At 34.7% G+C, this 21,479-nt stretch overlaps 2 protein-coding genes and 1 long non-coding RNA gene across 3 annotated transcripts in view; 2 read left to right on the top strand and 1 right to left on the bottom strand.

Annotated features, from left to right (window-relative positions):
- The window catches only part of LOC100377612 (coiled-coil domain-containing protein 112-like), a 62,707-nt gene extending 57,584 nt beyond the window's left edge, over positions 1-5,123 (top strand). The window contains exons 9-13 of the mRNA XM_085506860.1: positions 2,118-2,255; positions 2,459-2,554; positions 4,382-4,627; positions 4,723-4,841; positions 4,969-5,123. Of these exons, the coding sequence (XP_085362986.1) occupies positions 2,118-2,255; positions 2,459-2,554; positions 4,382-4,627; positions 4,723-4,841; positions 4,969-4,999 (630 nt within the window). The 3' untranslated portion in view covers positions 5,000-5,123. The remainder of the gene's footprint in view (positions 1-2,117; positions 2,256-2,458; positions 2,555-4,381; positions 4,628-4,722; positions 4,842-4,968) is intronic.
- Positions 5,124-11,747: 6,624 nt separating this feature from the next.
- LOC146734923 (uncharacterized) lies at positions 11,748-13,328 on the bottom strand. The gene is made up of 2 exons (XR_014931283.1): positions 13,245-13,328; positions 11,748-12,297 (listed from the first exon to the last, which is right to left on the bottom strand). It is a non-coding gene; the product is annotated as an uncharacterized LOC146734923 (long non-coding RNA).
- Positions 13,329-14,291: 963 nt separating this feature from the next.
- Positions 14,292-18,385, top strand: ccnb (cyclin B). The gene is made up of 9 exons (NM_001165008.1): positions 14,292-14,439; positions 15,140-15,286; positions 15,484-15,579; positions 15,729-15,887; positions 16,096-16,254; positions 16,417-16,653; positions 16,818-16,961; positions 17,164-17,268; positions 17,764-18,385. Exons 1-9 carry the CDS (start codon positions 14,413-14,415, stop codon positions 17,863-17,865), a joined length of 1,176 nt encoding a protein of 391 aa, NP_001158480.1. The 5' UTR covers positions 14,292-14,412; the 3' UTR covers positions 17,866-18,385.
- The last annotated feature ends 3,094 nt before the right edge of the window (positions 18,386-21,479 follow it).

Here is a 21,479-nt window from a genome sequence, read left to right as displayed (position 1 = left end):
CAAAATGCATGTAAGCAGACCAAATATGCAACAACAGGCAGTTCCAATGAAATTAAGAACAGTTAAAAAGGGTTCGAAAAATTTATTTTGGCGAAGAGACTGCTAGAAAGTTGTACCGAGAGTTCAACGTGTCCAAAAGATTTTGTGTTGACTAAAACCGCATTTAACGGCATGCTGAATATTGCAACATGAACAATTTGCTAAAAAACTGAAACAAGGACAGACAAGATCAATTAAACAGGCATTTTATGAAACTGGCGGAAAATGTTGAATACATTTTTAACGATTTTTACGGCGTATACAAAAAAAAAGTGTAGACTTTAAACAAAATACAGTGACCCGAAAACACACCGATCAATTTTACTCTAATAAGCCCCCAAATCACATACAACCGTCATAAGTATGCACAGTAGTATACTAAAAATTCATTTGGTAGTATTTTTCATAATATAATGTATTTTAAAATAATGACTTTAGAATTTTCGTCACTTTTTTTTCCGGGACCCAAGCTTACTCACACACAACAGTGAAAACGATAAATGACGATTCTCGATTCTGAATGTTATCATAGTCACAAAGAGTACTGTAAAATCTGTATTAGAAGCCGCATCCCTAATAGAAGTCGCATCCATTCTATTTGAATAATTGAGAACCAAAAATTCATCATTTCTCATATGTGTAGATGCTCTAATAGAAGCCGCATCCCCTCTGTTGCATTGTACCATTTTAATAGAAGCCGCGGCTTCTAATACAGATTTTACAGTACTCATTCGAAATGTACGTATAGTTCTCCTAGAGCTTGTGCACTAAACGTGGATATTCTATCAAAAACGAGCTAACAAATTCAAATTCGCGGGACATCAAGTGATCGACACAAGAAATAAACAAAATGGTGGACCTTGAAATCTCAAGCGATAGAGGGTGTATACAGCGTGACACGCATTCTCGAGGGATTAGGCACACACCTTTTAACTGTCTTTTTTACTAACCATGGTTGGTACTTATTATAACACTGTAGATACAAATGTCAGTTTTTGACTTTCGTGTGTGATGCACACAATGGGAGTCATTGCAGTTAGTGTGTCTGTCTGTGTGTGTGTTATTTCAAGTTCTAATCATTACATTTCAATGAAACATGATACACAGATGCCCTGTGCATATTAATTACCTAATTTGCAGATTAATTAGCCAACTTTAAGTGTTTTCATTTGTTTCTGATGTACTATTCAACAAATTTCAATGAAACTTGGTACATAGATGCCCTGGGATATTGCGAAGACCTGATTAGTTTGTGAATCCATGCACATTAATTATCCAATCTGTATATCAATTAGCCAATGTTAAACATTTTCATTTGTTTGTCATGTACTATTCAACAGATTTGAAACTTGGTACAACTTGATACATGGATGCCCTGGGATATTGCACAGACCTGATTAGTTTTTGGTTAAAGTCTAGTGCATATTAATTACCTAATTTGCATATTAATTAGCCAAATTTAAGATTTTAAATTTTTTTCTGAAGAACCATTCAACGGATTTTAAAGGAATCTTGAGGCACAAGATATTGCACAGACCTGATTAGTTTTTGGTTAAAGTCTAGTTCATATTAATACCCTAATTTGCTTATTAATTAGCAAATTTTAAGCATTGTCACTTGTTTCTCAAGTACCATTCAACAGGTTTTGATGAAACATGGTACATAGATACATGTACACTGGGATAATGCACAAACCTGATTAGCTTTTAGTTGAGATCAATGTGATATGACTAATATTTAGATGACGATGTGACCTCAATAAATGCATAACTATAATATCTAATGTACTGTTGCAGAAAGGGACATGCAACTGGTGCTATAATTTTGTTATCTGACAAGATATATTACCAAAATATTAAGTCATACATTGACTTGTCAATGAGCAAGCAGAGTTGAGTTGTTAAACCATTTATATTTGTTTAATAACTTGAAACCACCCTGAACATTGCTGTATTTGCTACAATTATAGAACAAATGTTTTAAATGTAAATATATGGTAAATACACTATTCCTTATTTGTACTCATGCCTTCAATATCTTCAGCACACAGGAGTGCTTACTTTGATTTCTTCTTTCAGGCTGAGAAGGAGGAGTTGATATCTAAGGTTGGTGAAGATGATATTGAGAGCAGTGATGATGAAGAAACAAAGCAGAAAAAAGCTCAACAAATGGAGAAGGAAAAAATAGAAAAAATGGAAAAATTAAATGCGTGGAAGGTATGCAATCTTGTCATAATAAATTTGAATACCATTTACAACAAGATTTTAAATTGCACCCCATCCATATCCTAACTGTAACTCCTAGCCCTACCCTTCATTGCCCTCTCCCAAATTAAGTGTATATCCCTTTTTAAGAACACCTAGTGGGTCATATACAATTGAATCATTTACTAGTACATGTACTTGTATGTTGTCTTCAGGTGCAAAAAGAGTTGGAACGCATGCAAGAAGAAGAGAAGAAAATGAAAGAACAACTTCGACACGCTCAAAACAGAGAGAAAGAAAGAAAAAGACAGGTGATTTCTTATTGTTTTAGATGCAGTCATATTTCAATGAAGTTATGAAATCTGGGAAATTGTTTTGTACGGTTTATTTACCTAGTTTATTTACTGTACATGTATAGCTACTACAACCTTTTCTCAAATATCACTATCTCAAAACAAATGTTTTCACTCAGTTTCACACATTGCATCATAGAAAAATACATGATAGAGAAGACGTTTCTATTTACAGAATCAAGAAACTTGTAATTTTAATCTACAGAATTGCAGACATAACTATACCTATATTATGGTGTGCTGATATTATTAGTCCCCGTTCGGACGCAGTCCGAAAACGGGGACTTATGTTTTGCCCTGTGTGCGTCCATGCGTCCGTGATCACCTGTATCTCGAACATGCATGGACCGATTAAGTTCAAACTTCACTCATACATCACACATTATATGGGACATATGCACATGCATTTTTTTCATGATCTGATTAACGATAGCCAAATAGCGGCCATTTTAAGGCCGAAAATGCATCAAAATCGCACATTTTCACCATTCCGGACCCGGATCTCAGTTATGCATGGACGGATTTCGTTCAAATTTGGTACATACATTAAACATAATAGGACCTTGATGCACGTCATTTTTTTTTTTGGATCGGGTTCGAAATGGCTGACTGGCGGCCATTTTGTTTTAAAGAATTCAGTTCTGGATCCGTATCTGAGACATGTTTGGATTGATCGAGTTCAAACTTCACACACACAAGGTACATCATGTCACAAATATGTATGTGCATTTGTTTCATGATCTCATTAACGATAGCCAAATGGCGGCCGCTTTAAGGCCGAAAATGCATTGAAATCGCACATTTTCACCATTCCGGACCCGGATCTCAGTTATGCATGGACGGATTTCATTCAAATTTGGTACATACATTAAACATAATAGGACCTTGATGCACGTCATTTTTTTTTTCGGATCAAGTTCGAAATGGCTGACTGGCGGCCATTTTGTTTTAAAGAATTCAGTTCTGGATCCGTATCCGAGACATGTCTGGATTGATCAAGTTCAAACTTCACACACACAAGGTACATCATGTCACAAATATGTCTGTGCATTTGTTTCATGATCTCATTAACGATAGCCAAATGGGGGCCGCTTTAAGGCCGAAAATGCATTGAAATCGCACATTTTCACCATTCCGGACCCGTATCTCAGTTATGCATGGATGGATTTTGTTCAAATTTGGTACATACATTAAACATAATAGGACCTTGATGCACGTCTTTTTTTTTTCGGATCAAGTTTGAAATGGCCGACTGGCGGCCATTTTGTTAAAGAATTCAGTTCTGGATCCGTATCCAAGACATGTCTGGATTGATCAAGTTCAAACTTCACACACACATGGTACATCATGTCACAAATAGATATGTGCATTTGTTTCATGATCTGCTTAACAATAGTGGAATGATGGCCATTTTAAGGCCGAAAATGCATCAAAATCACGTATTTTCACAATTCCAGAACCGGATCTCAGTCATGCATGGATGGATTTTGTTCAGATTTAGCACAATGTGTGGTAAATATGCAGGTGCATTTCGGTCATGATCTGCTTTGAATGTATATGTCACTCAAATATGAACGGAACGGGGACGTGTCATTGACAATGACTTGTATTATTATGCGATTTCTTTGAAAGATTAACTTCCAATGTATGTTCAGTATATCAAACTGTACTTGTAAAATTGAATTACACCTATGCAGTGTCAAATAGTGTTTACCCATCTGAAATTTAGAAGCATAACCCACAAATGGAATTCCTGAAATCTAAAATGTTTTATATTTATTGCAGTTGGAACTCAAGTCAAGAGTGAGAGAATATGCCAAGCAGAAGAAGGAGGAAGAGGAAAATCAACATATTGAGATGCAGATTAGAAGAGAAATTGAGCTGGAGGAGAAGCGACGGGTTGCGGAGGCTGAGATTTCACGTTTTCAAGAAAGAGATCAGAGGCGATTGATAGAGAAACAAGCAAAAGAGAAAGCCAAGGAAGCTGCATGGCAGAAGAAACAACAACAATTAGAAAAACTGAAGGGACAGGTAAAACAATTTTGTTGTATGACAGAAGTTTTCTGCACTGAGCAAAATAAAGAGTAGTACTGTGTTGTAATCTATTGAATGTTTACTGCCTCCAGGTCAAAGTTCAAGTTCAGAGAGATCCGTCTCGATTATATAAATTAACAGAAGGGTGGAAAGAAAGACAGAAGGATTCAGAAAGCTCACACTCAGGACAAATGCTGCATATACCACATAGGTATGGTTTTATTTGCTCTGCATATTGGTCATCCCAATTATTAACAAAGCAAATTGAAATCACAAAACTGGTATTCTTGACCATTGAAGGATCTTTGTATTAAATGTTTATTTGTTTGTTTTTACAGATCCGTGCCATCTTGGAGATCAGGACTTTAGTCAACTTACTGCCACGCCAAATTTTTCAACATTTAGATCCATATTTAAAAGTTGGACTTCGTCAGAACACTGAAGACAATAGTTGAATAATGTTATGATTTAGCATATTTTTTGAACACACACTGAGGCCACACAATCCTGCAATGCTCCTACAAAGCTTTCAATCTATCATAATTTATCAATTCCTTGCAACAAACAGTACACTGCTAGTGTGGATAACTCAACTATCCTTGCTCATTGACAATATTGTCTGGTTCATATACTCAGTGTTATGACTGGTCACCTCTGTGAATCCATATTTCGCACTTACCTAAACCAATCATGTTCAAACTTCACACGTATATCATGGGATACATATGCATGTGTACTTGTTTCATGATTCAATTTAAGATTGTCGAATGGCAGCCATTTTAATGCATAAAATTCTTCAAAATCAAGCATTTGTCATTTTCGGACCAGATCTTGATTGTGTGTAAATGGATTTTATTCAAACCTGTTACATTTTAGGATCCATATCATTGACATACCTTAACATGTTCAGACTTCACATGTACATTATACATCTCATGTTAAATATATACATAATCGATACAATTCAAGATGACCAAATGATTCTAATTTAAAAGCTAAAAAATCAAGATCCTAACATTCCTGTCATTCTAGATCTTGATCATGCAGACTTTTCAGACATACATGGAACATAATAGATCAAATTTCAACAAATACTGTTCCAGAGAAATACATTGAACATAAAGTACACATGCACTTTCATATGAGCTGTATCATGAACTTGTTTGCAACACTGGTGCAATGCAATAAATACCAGTTAGAATGTGTAGTTTATTATTAAATTTTGTACAAAAATATTTTAATTTGTGTTAAGAATTGATTTCCATCAAGTACTTTAAAATGACTAATTTTCACTGGGTTTAAATTTCGCTGATTTACCATTTCAGGCATATTCAGTGGGTTTTAAATACTCTGTTTTATCATTTAGACGATGTGTTCTCTGCTAAATTTTACATATATTCAGTGGGTTTTAATTTAGCGCATTTTCCAGTCAGCGAAATAAGCAAAATTAAAACCCAGTGAATAATTAATCCTTTTACAGTAAATGACAAATAGCACATAGAAAGAGGTGACCCACTTCACTCCAAAAAAAAAACGTGTTTTCGGCTGTTGATTTATAACTAAAATTTGATTAAATATGGCAGACTGGCGGAAAAATGATCTCCAAATAAAACATTGTATTGGAATGTTGCATATTTGACATAGCTCAGTTTGGCTCGAGATGGACACAACCAAAAGTTAGTGCCTAATTTCAATGGATAAATCACGATCGTAGATGTTTTCATCAACACAGTTGGTGGCTACCCCATGTTATAGCTTATTTATGAACCCAATTTGTAACAAATGTAAATAAATCACATGAATTGTACTTATTTTAAGATTAAATGAAATGTTAGCACTGGTATGTGAACACTGTTTTTCTGTTATTTCTCTTCCTTGATTGTCAGTATCATTTTAGCATTCATGGGTAAAGGGTAGTCATGGATTTAATCCACCACACGGCACATTCCATCTCATCAGCCTGTCAAGGGTCCTCACTGTATACACGATTGAATTGCTTCACATCAGAATCATGATTGCTAATGTTACATGTTTTGCCATAATAAATACATTGTGTACCCTAATTTCAAGTCTTTTTTACAGTTTGTATTCAATCCCAATTTTTAGAGCACACCATGCGACTAATCATGAACCTCTATTTGTAAGGTACTTATCCAATAGACTGCACACCAAATTTCAGAAAGTATTTTGAACATTTCATGCCATTTTTCAATAAATGTCAGATGTCAAACTTAAAAGGTGATGGTCATCATGGAGTGTCCTGTTGCTATGGGACTTGTATGTTAATGTACATATTGGTAATGAAAGTGGTTCTGAGCAACATTAAAGGGTCGTCAAAGTAAAGATTAAAGGGCAGTGGTCATCATGCTATACATGTAATAACTTGCACTTCATTACTCACAATGACAAATACTGGTACATACACTTTTCATGAATTAGTATATTTAATATAGTCAAGCATACATGTAATACAGTATTTCACAAAGGCATGTAAATTAAATGGTTTAACTGCTGCCTGTATTTAACACATTTGACAAAGGATGACAGTAGATATCAGTGTTACACTTTATAAACCAGACATGCAGTTTTGTTCTCCAGTAAGGGAAAATGGAATATAGGTGGTCTCAACAAAACAGGAACACAATTTTCTGTCGGTGTATTTTTTTGTTTATCATTGCCAAAAACAAACTAGGTCCTTTTGACCGACTGGTGGCTGATTTCTACAGCAACGATAAACTACAGTACATATTGCAATATTGATTTTACATAATCATTGCATTTAACGATGACTCATTCACAACATTACTCATCAGTTTTGTGAAGTATGCCATACAAGATAGAATGAGAAACAAATATTGAACTGTACAAATGAACAGTGTTAGAGATGCATGTTGCTGCTTTAACCATCTTTTCATCTTGCCAAATCAATGAAGGTACACAGGATATACGATATTCCTTTTTCAAAAGCATGTTACCTTGGAGCTCTTTGACATTCTGTTATGTGCTAAGGCCATTTTATAAACAAGTCATTGAAAATGACACAGTCCCCGTTAAATTTGTGAAAGTTCTCTTTGTGCTTGTCATATTAAAGTGGAGAGGTTGTTGCGAGCGTGTCCTTGAAACTTGAGTCCAAAGTGGAGTATACAACAGACTGTGTTGCCTGACAAGTGAAAGCATGTCCAAGTTATCATATTTTAAACAAGATGGCCGCCAGTCGGCCACATTTGATCATATTGCAAATAGAATTGACATGAACGAAAATGGCCAACAGCCAGAATCAAGGAGAGTTCGCACAGAGTTCTGGGTAAATCAAGGAAATACTCGCTGTTACGGTATGCCTGATTGGCTGAAAATGAGTATGCGTACTTCATGAAATCGTCGGATATCATCAGAAAACGCGGGATTTGTCCAGTTTTGAATAAAACCAAGTTAGCGATTATGAACAATGGTTATTAACGCAACACCTGATTCCCTCTAAAATTGTTGTTTTGCATTTTAAGGTAAGAAATCAAAATTAGAAACCGACGGGGTGTCGATTTACTCTGTGCCATGTTTCATAACTTGTTTATTTATATATGTATAGCGGATGATTTTTTTTTAAATTAGTATTTATTGATTTTCAGCCCCCAAGTGACTGTAGTAAGGCAAAAAAGTCAGATGGCTGTCAATCAGATATCCTTGATCCGATTTTGAAACAAATCGTCATGGACATTTATCCCAACATGTATAATCTATGTACCAATATTGAATGAAAACTGACATGTCCAAAATACAACATTTTCAAAAGACAGATGGCTGCCAGTCGGCCATTTTGAATCGAATCACTAAACCACTGCATGTGCATAATAATAATAAACTTTATTGATATTGTATCCTTTATAGGATCTTGAGTTAAATTACAGTAAAGTGTGGATGAAAGAAAAAACAAGAAAGACAATAAGATAAAATATCATAAAAATGATATGTCCCACATAAAGTACTAGCATAGACCTTAGAAAACAGGGACATGCAACTTCTAAGACAAAAGAAAATCCAGTTTCCTGTGTGCAATGTGGGTTATAATCCCCCGTATAGATAATTCCATTAATACATATACCTATACATCTGAAACAGTTTTAGTTCTTACCTTTCTATGCTTTTTTTATATGTTTGATAAGTTATGCTGTGCCAATATTCACATTAGTCAGTGTATAACGAGTGCACTATGCTATATCTGCTCTAAATATGATGAAAAATCCACTTGTTATAATGACACAAATTTTGACAGGTCATTGTTTACATTTAGGCAGTTTTGTTTTCTTGGAGAGAAAACTGCCCATTTTTATTTCCCTTTACTGTTTTCATAGTGGAATAACAACTTAACTTTGCAATTTTTAGTTTCACTTGTATCAATGGAATGGGCTTGGCTATTCAGTTTTAATCAAATGTAATTTTTCTGATTATATTCTAACCACAAAGTTGGCTCATTTTGTGTAGCTACTCCCTGGCTGCCATGTTTGTCTTATGTAACAGGAGAGGATGTAACAGTGGTGTTGACATAGCTTTATTGTCAGTTTCACTAAGGTGTTAATTGGGTAGAGGATTATAACTAAGGTTACATGAAAGGGATACCTACAGTAGCATGTCCCTGTTTTCTAAGGTCTATGGTACTAGGCACATGCAAAGAATGAATGAAATTGGTCCAAAAGATTCTGAAATACAACTCTGCACGGTTGCACACACAGGCGGACGAACGGACAGATGCACGCACGCACATACACAGACTGTTGGAGGACATGTATCCTGTCGAAATTTGGCCTAAAAATGATAAAATACGGCCAAAATTATGACCAACTACGATTATTGCGACGTCCCCCTGTGTATATAAAGGGAGGAAATAGAATTAGCACACATATTTTCTGAACGACAATTTTTCTACATTTTACTTGCATGGACACTAGTGGCAAATCATTTTTAGGCCAAATTTCGACAATAAAGTAGCTTTCTGCATCTCGACAGACATTGTTTTATTTTTCCATGTGGTCATAGAGGTACTGTGTCCATTCTGTGTCGGTAAAGTTTGGTAACTCCATGGTAATTTCGTCGGTGGTCTCTCGGCATGGATAGCGACCGACAAGTGAAAACGAAAAAAACAAGTCATTGAAAGTGACACAGTTCCCGTTCAAACTGTTAAAATTGATCTTCATGTTCTAAACTTGTCTTGACAATTTTCAAGTATTTACAAAGTGCTAAAAAACCCTTCAAATACAGGTTATGCCTGTATAAATACTTGAAACTGAGTACTGGGTGCAATGACATGGAAAAACACCAAATTTGGTTTACAGTGATCAAGTTTGAAGGCAAATTAGAGGGAGGTAGTCGTCGTGTTGTGCATGTGCGACATTAGTGTTGATAAACAGATTTTTCCAAAATCCAATGCGCAAGTATGAGCTTTGACCTGGTCGCCAAACTTGTACTAATTATTGCCAGTGACTTCTTTGATACCTTAAATCCAATCACCTAAAAAATACCCAATTAAAGCTTGATCAGTCAAAGTCGCCATCTTTGTTTATATGAGACCCATATATATCGTGCATGCGTGGCACGACAATTATCGCACTTTAAATCAGACTTCCAAATGCATAGCTTACTTAATTCTTCAGTGTATACAGCAATGTACTTAAAGGGACGTTTATGATTGGAATGTAATATGGCAGTGTATTGATTAGAAACACAAGGAGAAAGTGTAGGTTTTCAGGTAAAAATCCTGTGTTAGCAGACAAAAACTGTAAACCTATACTTTAAAGCAAGTACAAGAACAAATTTTTGATTTGCAATCGGTCATATTGCCTAAACTATTTTACATAAAAAACAAGACTTTTTCATTTGCTCATAACTATTCAATGCATACCACTTTACGTCAATATGACCCTTTTTTCCCCAAAAAAATCGCAATATCTAGTTAGAGGCTGTAGCTGTTCTGGTTGTGAGTGCAAACCCCCTTCTTTTTCCAATTTTTGAAAGTTAAGAGAAAACTCCATCTCCTCATCAACTTCAGCGTTAAGCTGGTCAATTTGAGAGGTCCGTTTTTAATAGCAGTTAATAAATGTGCTGGTGAGAGTGTGCAAGTGGCACCCTCACCTATCCTAACCCTGCTTCTCCAGTTTTAAAATTACGTGCACCTCTTCAGTACAAGCATAGTTATCTGGAGGGGCCAAAAGAATGGTCACATGACCAAAAGTGGTACAATTAGTAATCTTTCAGGTGAAAGGCTTCACGTCGCATCAAATCTTTCAACTAGCTGTCCAGGGATATATGGTGGTTTGGGTTATTTCATTATGTAACAGGTATGCATACTATTTCGTTTATTTAGAATTTCAAATAACTATTGATGACAGATTGTAACTTAAGTTTGGGCGACTGTTCAACTTATTAAGTTGGAATGGGGTAATTTCAAATACTACGACATCAAGAGATTGTTTGGTTAAAGTGGTGGTTAAGTGTTGGATATGGGCAGCAACTTGAGTTAAATTATGAAAAACAACCACAACAGCATTTCCATCACTATCCATGTAACCTTGGCCATTTCTGCTATGTGAATCAAAAACATAGAACATAGTCTTATCAGTAAATATGCCCAACCCATAGTCTTTGACAATAATAATGGCATGAGCAGTACTTTCAAAAACATGTTTTAATGCAGTGTCCAATGCCTGAAATGCACTGTCAATGTCAAAGTCAACTTCAGCAAGGCACCCAAAAATTGATGTGCATGGAATACAGCTAAAATGATATGGTCCAAATGAAATGCAACTATTTAAATCAGCAACCTGTAAATATGTACTAGAATCTTTGGTATGCCTGTTAGGATAAAGTTTTAAATACAACAATTGCCCTATATCTAGTATGTTATCAATATTCGCACTGTTCCAGTTAGCAGCATCCATAATCATTGAATATACCAGGGCTGCATGTACTGGCTCCAGATGTGGTACCCAAATATTTAGTTGAACCTTGATGAACATTACCTGCAATCACTAATTTACCTTGACCTGTTATGTCAGTTTGAAGTAGGACCAGGATTGCTTTCTATATCACCACTTAGCAACAGAATCATTCTCATATAGTACAAATAAAGTTGCATAATCCACACAGGAAAAAATCTTTTTATTACAAACTTTAGTTTGTATACAATGACAAATTCAGAAGACCAAATACATACTTCTATGTGCATGATTTCTCAGTCAGAAAGTCTTCTCTGTAATATAATATTGGATATGGTACTGTTGTACGATAATTTATATGGTACTGTAAAATCTGTATTAAAAGCCGCAGCTTCTATTAAAATGGTACAATGCAACAGAGGGGATGTGGCTTCTATTAGAGCATCTACACATATGAGAAATGGTAAATTTTTGGGTCTCAATTGTTCAAAAATAATGGGTGCGGCTTCTATTAGGGATGCGGCTTTTAATAGAGATTTTACGGTACTAATAGTATGGTAAAGATATGGTATATTATGGTATAATGTATACTGGTTCAATCTGGAGTACCTTGGTAAGCAGTGTATGTGACAGTATGTTAACAACTGACACCTGCAAGCCTCTCTAAAACAGTTGGTGAGAGGAGTACAGTACTAAATACAGAAAAAAATTAAAGACAAAAAAATCTTCTTTTAAACACAGATCCTGTAAAAAAGCAAAAAAAAAGTACATTTAAACAAATAGGTTCAAACAAGTCACATTGGACGTAGATGGCGCTGTGATAGCAACAAGACGGACTTAAAATATTAAAGATGGCGTCCGTGTTCACGAAAAGCACTGAAGGTAGTCACGATATTAACGTACACTAATTCAGGTCATTTAAAAATTGCAGTTAGATAAACACCCAGTTACATCGTCAAAATAGTAAAATTTTAAACCATTCAGTTGTTCTGACCGTGTCATATATATTGACAGTGCACTTCGAATAGTGTAGCCAGTCTTCGGGATGCGATGACGTGACGATACAAACCTCCAAGATCTTTCCAATATGCTACGAAATTTCATTGTTCCATCACAGTGATTTTTTTTCAAATACAGCATTTGCTGATGCCAATTTCTACAAATCTGCCTGCTTTGCACATCCCTAAAATCACCCTGTCGACCGTTGCCGACTAACATTCAGAACATAGACTGTGACATGGCGAGACATCGTTAAAATGAGAATGTTGACATACATTCCACTCAAAATAAAAAAAATGCGCCCATCAGACAAAAAAAATCGATCACAGGAAACTTATTATTTTTGAAAATAATTAACTTGTTAAAAGATAGATACCGGAATACCAGTAATGTAGACAGTGTGGGAGAATCCCACCAAACGACTCCTGGGACCGCCCGGGCTTCTCCCGGGAACGTCCGGTCCACAAAAACGGTTAAAATACACGCCTTGTGGTTAGAAGCGTGCATAATTCACATGGCACACAGCAAAAATAGAATATATTTTAGTGTTATTGCTCAATATTGTAATTTCGATCGTTGACACAAATGACGGCCATCGCAGTGCAGTGATCACCGAACAAATTACCTCCATAGATCGGCAAAGTCCCAAACATTCATATATCATAGTACTTACAAATATATCATGTACTTACCAAATAATTTATTGATCTTCAAACTATTCAGTATTAGCGCGAAGTCGCAGAGAGCAGCCATAAAAAAATTGTTCTACATGAGGTTGTTTACCATTTACCTCATTGAAGCGAATTCACTCCCATGATGCAACAGTAGAACACATTCCCTGAACCCGAAGATCATGCCCCGTTTAGCATGATCAAGGTACGTGGTAAAAATACTGATATCTTTATTGCAATCATAATCAAATCAGGATATCAAACAAAATACGAATAAAGGTAACATTCTGACAAACCAACATAATACTACTACTTTATTGACATCAATTTAACAACATAAAAACAACTTTGTATTAGATGCATGTAATTTATAGTCCATCTTAATCAGAATCCGCACAATTTCGGGTTTAAAATAGCTGCCAAACGCTCAAAATTGATCTAATCTCAAAACAACTTCACGTGCATATGTATACCTTCATGTATGTGTACCAAATTTGAATGGAATCCATCAAAGTGTGTCTGAAATATGACGATGCACGCACGCACGCACACACGCACGCACATAACCAAAAACACTACTTCCCGTCCGAACGGGAACTAAAAACGTCAACAAATCCACAACAAATGTTTTTAATCCAAATCGGGAGACACGCACAGCCGTGTAGATTATTAGACGGCGTACACTAACTGTGCGCTATCGAAATGAACCTACAGTATCGAATTGTGAGGTGTTGTAAAGTTGAGCTGATCAGTGTCACATTTTTTTTACTTTCATGGTTACATCTTCTACTCACAGTCCCACAACACCTGAGGGACTGTGTTCTACTCTAGTTAATCAAATTACCGGCATTGCTGACTTGACCCAATGACCCTAATTTAAATATCTGATTGTTTCTCTCCTCCAGTTCGCTTTCCTCCACCTGTCAACAAATAGTTGCGGACCAGTTGCTATCACGTGATTGCGAGTTCGACCAATCAATGAACATGCTAGTAAACAAGATAAGCCAATCACAGCAAACGAGGGTGTATTCAAAAGAGAATTCTCCGAGTTCTTCTTCAGTAGCTTCCATTCACTTGTGAAAGAGACGTGTTCCCTGAATTGCATACTGCTAGCGTAAAATCTTTGCAAACGTTGATTAACAAGTTTTTGTTCGGATATTCTCTTGACTGTACCACCTTTTTAAGAATAATGGCTTACCGCACTAGAAGCAACGCCGTAAGTACACACTTTGTCTCAACTCCCCGTTCAGTTGGTCCAATGCTCAGCTCAAACTTCATTTGACCATGGAGGTAAAGACCATAATTTGATTAATTGTTACTTTCATTAGCAATGGCGGCGTACTTGTTTTTACTTCAATTTGTTACCTTTGCTGGTAATGACGTGTTGCGACTGGACGAGTTTGCCGTTGGAGTGTGTATATATTCATAAAATATTTGTTTAAAAACCGGAAGTACTTTATAATTAGTACTTGCTTGATAAATTTCAAAAATGTTCCATGATGTTACTACTGTGGAATACTTTATTTTCGCTGGAATTAATTTTCGCTGAAAAGGCTTTTTGGGCGTTTTGTATGGAATTTATTTTCACTGATTTTTGATGAGTTTTATGTGAAATATAGGAAAAAAAGTATATTCACTGGATTTTATTTTCACGGAATAATCCCTTCAGCGAAAATGGCGAAAATAAATTCCAAGCGAAAATAAAGTATTCTACAGTATTTGTTTTTAACAACGGAAAGTGACCTTGCGTGTTTCCCCCTAAACTGCAAGGTGCTAAGTTTACTTAAACATAACTAATGTTGTTGTATGGCGTCCAATTTCTATAAGTTAGGTGGATTTCCCGCTTTAGTTCTAGAATAATTCGAACACTGTTAAAGAACGGACATAAACTTTGCGTTCTTTGTTTACTTTTCCAGACCGCACTCCAGAGCAGACTTCCTAGCAGGGAAAATGACCTTGTTGTACAGAAATCCAAAAGTTTCTCCAACGTTGGAACCGGAAGATCAGCACTAGGAGCTATTGGTAATGTAATCAACAAAGAAAATGTAACCAGAGGAAAGAAGGTAGGATTTGTAATGCTAGTTGTTTGTGGGCTTTAATAAATGCATGTTATTCGTTCCCCTCTCGGAAATAAACTCTTAATTGTTATCAGAGTTTGCATTTATTTTTTACTAAATTGACACCTCAGTAATGCGAATAAATGCTGCTATACTACAAATGGCTTTCACAGAAATTATTGTGTTTTTTTTAATACTTTCAGCTTGCAAGATCAACATCTCTAAAACCAGCATCTGCATTAGAACCAGTAGTAGAGAATGTGTCAAAAGAAAATATACCAACTAAGAAAGATGTACAGGTTAGTGAATCCTATCCAATCCTACCCTACACTAAAAGTGTGAAAGAAAATTATTGTTGTCATAGCACATGCCATAAAAATCAAAGTTGCTAATTCAAGAAAATTGTTCAATGGCCCTTCTAATTTCTTCAATTTACTCTTCCTTATAGAAAAGATCACCCAGTCCACCTATCATGGAAGTGATTAAGCAAGCTTTCTCAGAACAACAACTAGCAAATGTGGAAGACATAGACAAAGATGATCATGAGAACCCACAGCTTGTTAGTGAATATGTTAATGACATTTACAAATATATGCTTCACCTAGAGGTAAGCATTTGTTCTTGGTTTTTTTTCCCTAGTTAATGGTCTTGAACACCAACATTGATAAATTTATGCTTCTTTAAGAAGAGAAATGATTTATTGGCCTTGTTGTGCTTCTATAATCAAACACTTTATTTTATTGCATCGATTTGTTCATGGCATGAATGTTTATGTGAACTAAAATATATTGAACCAAACTGTTTTATACTTGCAGCAAGAATTTAAAGTTCGTGGTGATTACATGGAAGATCAAGAGATCAATGCACGTATGCGCTCAATTCTCATTGATTGGCTAGTCCAAGTTCATTTGAGATTTCATCTCTTGCAAGAAACTCTCTTCCTCACTGTATCCATATTAGACAGATTTTTGCAGGTAAAACATTGGCCATTTAACTTCTTGATGCCATTGCCAAACGTGCATATCTGGCTAGTTTCATTAAAAAAACTAATTACTAAATTTTATTTACTGTATAATTTGAATTGTTTTTAATTCTTTCCCTTCATCTCTGCTTTGTTATATTGTCTGTCCCTGCAGATCCAACAAGTGTCTCGAAGCAAATTACAACTTGTTGGAGTAACAGCAATGTTCATAGCTTCAAAATATGAAGAAATGTACGCACCAGAGATTGGAGACTTTGTCTACATCACAGATAATGCTTACACAAAAAGCCAGATAAGAGCCATGGAATGCATGATGTTGAAAACTATAGACTACAGCCTTGGCAAACCACTTTGTTTACATTTTCTTAGAAGAAATTCCAAAGCTGGTGGTGTAAGTATTTGTCAACAATTTATGTCAAACTTCATAAATGGTGAGCAATTATAGTATTTGAAGCTTCTTACCACAAGAACGTCTTTGTTTCTCCAACATAATTTGTTAATTAATGCATCACAAATTGTAAATATTTAACTTTAATGAATAATTTGATATTTCAGGTTGATGCTCAGAAACACACTTTAGCCAAATACCTAATGGAATTGACTCTACAAGAGTATGGCTTTGTGCAATACAATCCTTCAGAAATAGCAGCTGCTGCTTTGTGTCTATCCATGAAACTTCTAGATGAATCTTCAACATGGGTATGTTTCTTTAAAATTGCTTATTTTCTTTGGTCCTCCCCTTTAATTGTAAGGCAAAACTGTAATTAAAACTCCACTTTAGTTGCAAATGAATTTCCTTCAGAAATGTACTTGATAAGATTCTACCTTCCATTCACAGTAATCCATTGCTAACTGCTTATTCTGTGGTACTATCTTAACATTCATGTTTTGTTTTTTTCAGACGGACACTCTTTATTATTATAGTACATACTCAGAGGAAAAAGTGTTGCCTATCATTAAGAAAATGTGCAAGCAATTGGTGAAGTCAGAAAATTCCAAATTACAGGCAAGTTTTATTAGTCCCAACCCAAGAATACTCTATACAATATATAAATTCTGTAATGATTATTCAACATTACCAAATATTAACCCTTTCTGTGACAAAACAGGATTTCCAGTGCAATAATTATGTCCTATTACTGCAAAAAAAAATGATTAACTATATTCCATTTCAATTTTTAATAAATTCAAATGGGTTTTGTATAATTAACATTTTTCTCTTAAAAATGAGATCAATTACTTATTCCTACATTAAGAATAATTTAATGCCTTGTGCACATCTCTCCAAATCATGCTACTGTAAAATTACTAATCTTCACTGGATTAAAATTTCACTGATTTACAGTTTCAGGCATATTCAGTAAGTTTTAATTTAGCGCATTTTCCAGTCAGCGAAATAAGAAAATTAAAACCCAGTGAATAATTAATCGTTTTACAGTATACATTTAGTTTAAACATAAAACCTGTTATTTGTATAACCAAGTTCTTTCTCTTTTAACAGGCTGTGAGAAATAAATACAACAGCAGTAAATTTATGAAGATTAGCTGTATATCTGAACTAAAATCATCAATAGTAACGGAATTTGCAGATCAAGCATCATAGTGGGGTAATTTATAATCATATTCACAGCTGTTTGGCACACTGCTTCTTTACAATATTTGTTTTAATTCGGTCTTTAAAGCTGTATACATGATTTTCTTGACTTGTGGTCATATTATTGTTACAAAAGTACTGAATCAAGATACATAATTCTTTTTACTTGGTGTAACTAAGGCCTTTATAAGGTAAAGTGCATATCATGTAACTAAATTTTTCAATAGTAGAATAATAAAAGTGATAATGTAAACTAGTTCTATGCTCGTTTCTCTTGAAATAAGAGTTTGTTACTCAAAACCTTGTACAATTATTAATTTCACTACTGAAAATGCATACCAAGTCTTGCAGTTGCCTTGTGCTGCAATATTTGTAAATACATAGCTTTGTCCAAATTCATTTTACATTTATAACTATTTTACAATCAATGTACATTTTAAATTTTTTATGTGAATGTGTTCTGTAATTTTCATTTGTTGTAGTGGACTTTTTAGAAATAAACTTTTTAATTTATATATTTGTTCAATAATTAGCTTGTCTAGTGAATTAACATTCTGCCTATGCCAGCAGGTCGATTATTTTAAACATAAATCCACATTCCTAATTAATCAAATTTCCAAAATAATTACTTGCTATCTTACAACTTCTCTAATTTTGCTATAGATCATTGAATATAAATTCAGTCTATTTGTACTTCCCTTGTCTAATACAATATGTATTCACAAACTACTAGCTAAATTTGTATTGGTCACTTCACTGCTTGACTAAAAAATTGGTCCTTGCAAATAGAAAAATAATTGAATTCTGGTCTATTCTAAAAATCTTTTTTGTTTAACAATTTATGATTAATTCAGTGAATTTCAACTAGTCAAATCAGTGAAATGAATTCCACACAAAACGACCACCATCTTTACAGCCAAGTGGTGTCTTGTTAATTTACAACTGTTTCGGAGTAGTAACTTGCTGATCCTACAAAAAGTTGGTTTTTCTACAAAAGAAAATAGTTTTAAATCCTTTTAGCATGATCTTGAAAATTACCATGAATTTCACTCATCCTAAAAAGGCTAAATTTGCATTCTTTTTTTGTAAAATGAAAGTCCTGACTTTGCCATTCTGATCATACAACACTGTATTGTGATCACATAACACTAAAAGCCAATGTAGCATGCCTCCTGTAGTTAGGTTAGTGTTAAGAACATACACCAAATGAATTCCCAAATATTACAGATAACTGTCACCAACATTGAATTACAGAAAACCACAATATTTCATTGTCATTTTTTTTTTCACAATGATACTGATGTCATCAAAATAAAACTTCTCTAAATCTTCCAATGTAAAATTTAAGTCAAACTGTGCCTCTACTTCGGACTCCAATTTAACCATGGCGTGTGTAAATTATGAGCACTGACCACTCAAGCGAGTCTACTAACATTGATCATACTCGATTCTACTGGCAGCACATAGGCAATCGTTGCAACATTTTAACAAAATGTAACATTAAGGTACTTAAATATTATTTCACAAGTTTGATTGCTGTCAAAATGTCATTTGATTGGCTAATACAAATCTTTTCTCTTGCTGATTGGCCAAGTACTAAGTCGGTTAGATCACGCCCCTCGCCATAATTCTGTCACCTCGAAACCTATACAAGTTAGAACGTCACGAAGTAAACGGACAATTCGTGAAAGAAAAAAAAGTTGTTTGGGAAGTAGAAAAAGTTAGTTGAAGTGCATTGACACGTTGGATGGAAAGTCTAAAATAATTATAATTAGAGAATTTGTAAAAAAAAAAAAAGTTGATTGAAAAGTCATGAAAGTTAGAAACAAAAAATGGCTTCAAAATGAAAAAAGTTTGAACGTCGAAAAATGAATGGAAAGCTGTGATAGTTTGTAGAAGTTGTTTTGCATTGGATTGTGGGAAAATTTCACACTTTCACACAAGCCCTTATCATTAGAACACTCATTATGTGTAAGTATCAGCATTTTGGGAAACTATTGTGGTAACATCTAGATGTATTACAACAAGGGGCCGTGTCAGTGAAATGAAAAATATGTCGTAAGGTGATCTGGACTTGAGATGTACTGTGTTTACCCTTGTGGTTGTGTTTTCTTAAGGTAGAAGCCTACTCACAATTTTTTGACAAAATTGGTCATAAATCGCATGACTATGTCTCATGATACAATGAAATAGCATTATTTTGTGTGTTACAGTTAAGTTTTTAGAGAAACGTGTTCTAATATTTCTTGAAAATCGCTATTTTTAGAACAATTCCATAGAACACCTTGTTAAAGAAAAATTGCATTTTTTGACACTTTTTAAAACCCAGATTTTTAAAAAAATTCAGAACAACAAAAAGTACTCCTTCATTAACAATATATGATTTTTTCAGCCTATGTCACCAGGCTAGATTTTGAGATATTGCATAATATCTCTGCCATAGGAACCTATGGTAAAAGCATTATGATAGTGCCAAAATGGCGACTTTCCACTAAAATAAAACCATCAATATCTCCAAAATAAGGCTGGTGACCCCCAACTTTTTTTAAGTCAATATGCCTATATTGCCTTGGAGTACAGTTTGTTGCAAAATGAATAAATTCTGGGTTTTTTAATTTATGAGTAGGCTTCTACCTTAAGGTAGCGAGACTATTATTTGTGTTGAAAATTATGATTTTCACATTTATTTATTAATTGATGAATTGCACTATAAACTTTCATGTGATAAAGTCAACATAACATAGAATGCCATGTAAGTTGGTTAAAATGTAGATTTTCTGAAGGGAAGCAAGGCAGCTTCAGTAGTGTTTTCCAAAATCAACAACACAGGTTTAATCTGTGTGCCTATAAGTTTCAAAGATAAACTCAAGACAAAGCAATGTTAGTATGTGTTATCAGTAGCTATCTGACACACAATGAGTGTTCCAAACATTTGGGTGGTTTGTCTCCGCCCCTGTTTGTTTCACAGATTAGTCATTTGCATATGAATGGTCAGACACAAGGTCACACAGCCACTAAAAAAAATCATTGATTTTGGTGTTTTCATATGCCGAATTTATCCAATTATAGCTATCCCATTCCTTTATTTTTTGGTTTCCAATAGCCTTACACATTTGGATGTCCCTACACATGTTAAAGCAGACCTTGATGGGAAAACAAATTGATTGTGCCGATAAACAAGCTTGAAAATCTTTGCTGTTACTTCATGGACGTTTTCTAGGAGTTTATGTTTTTCAAAATACAAATGTACAAGGTCTTTAACAAAAAATAACGTATACTTATTGTCGTCGGATTAACACCAAATTTTCACAGCTTAAGGTGACAATGAGAGGAACTTGAATGTGTCCAGACAAACTATTTCATCGATTATTTACCAACGAGTTGTGGTTTGAGTTGGGGGCAATGCGACTAAAACAGTAATTGAAATTCAGCACACTATTTTTTAAAACGCGTTGCTTGCATAAAACTGACCAGACACATTCAATTTACCAGACTATTGAACAACTAGGAAAAGTGAAAAAAAAATTTCTTATCGCCAGCATAAATGCGTAATTTATTTTTTTACAGAAAAAGTAATTTTTCACCTTTGATTAAGTAACGGGTCATAGAATGCAGATATGGGC

The sequence above is a fragment of the Saccoglossus kowalevskii genome, chromosome 13, assembly GCF_978046115.1.
Source record: "Saccoglossus kowalevskii chromosome 13, keSacKowa6.1, whole genome shotgun sequence".
NCBI lineage: Eukaryota > Metazoa > Hemichordata > Enteropneusta > Harrimaniidae > Saccoglossus > Saccoglossus kowalevskii.
Note: the sequence above shows the minus strand (reverse complement) of the source record. Positions and strands in the feature narration are given on the sequence as shown.

Excerpts from the sequence above, each read along its gene's own strand:
- ccnb (NM_001165008.1), top strand. The coding sequence starts at position 14,413 with ATGGCTTACCGCACTAGAAGCAACGCC. Across the intron at positions 15,888-16,095 it reads AATATATGCTTCACCTAGAG|CAAGAATTTAAAGTTCGTGG; the intron begins GTAAGCATTTGT and ends TTATACTTGCAG. Across the intron at positions 16,654-16,817 it reads GAAATTCCAAAGCTGGTGGT|GTTGATGCTCAGAAACACAC; the intron begins GTAAGTATTTGT and ends TTGATATTTCAG.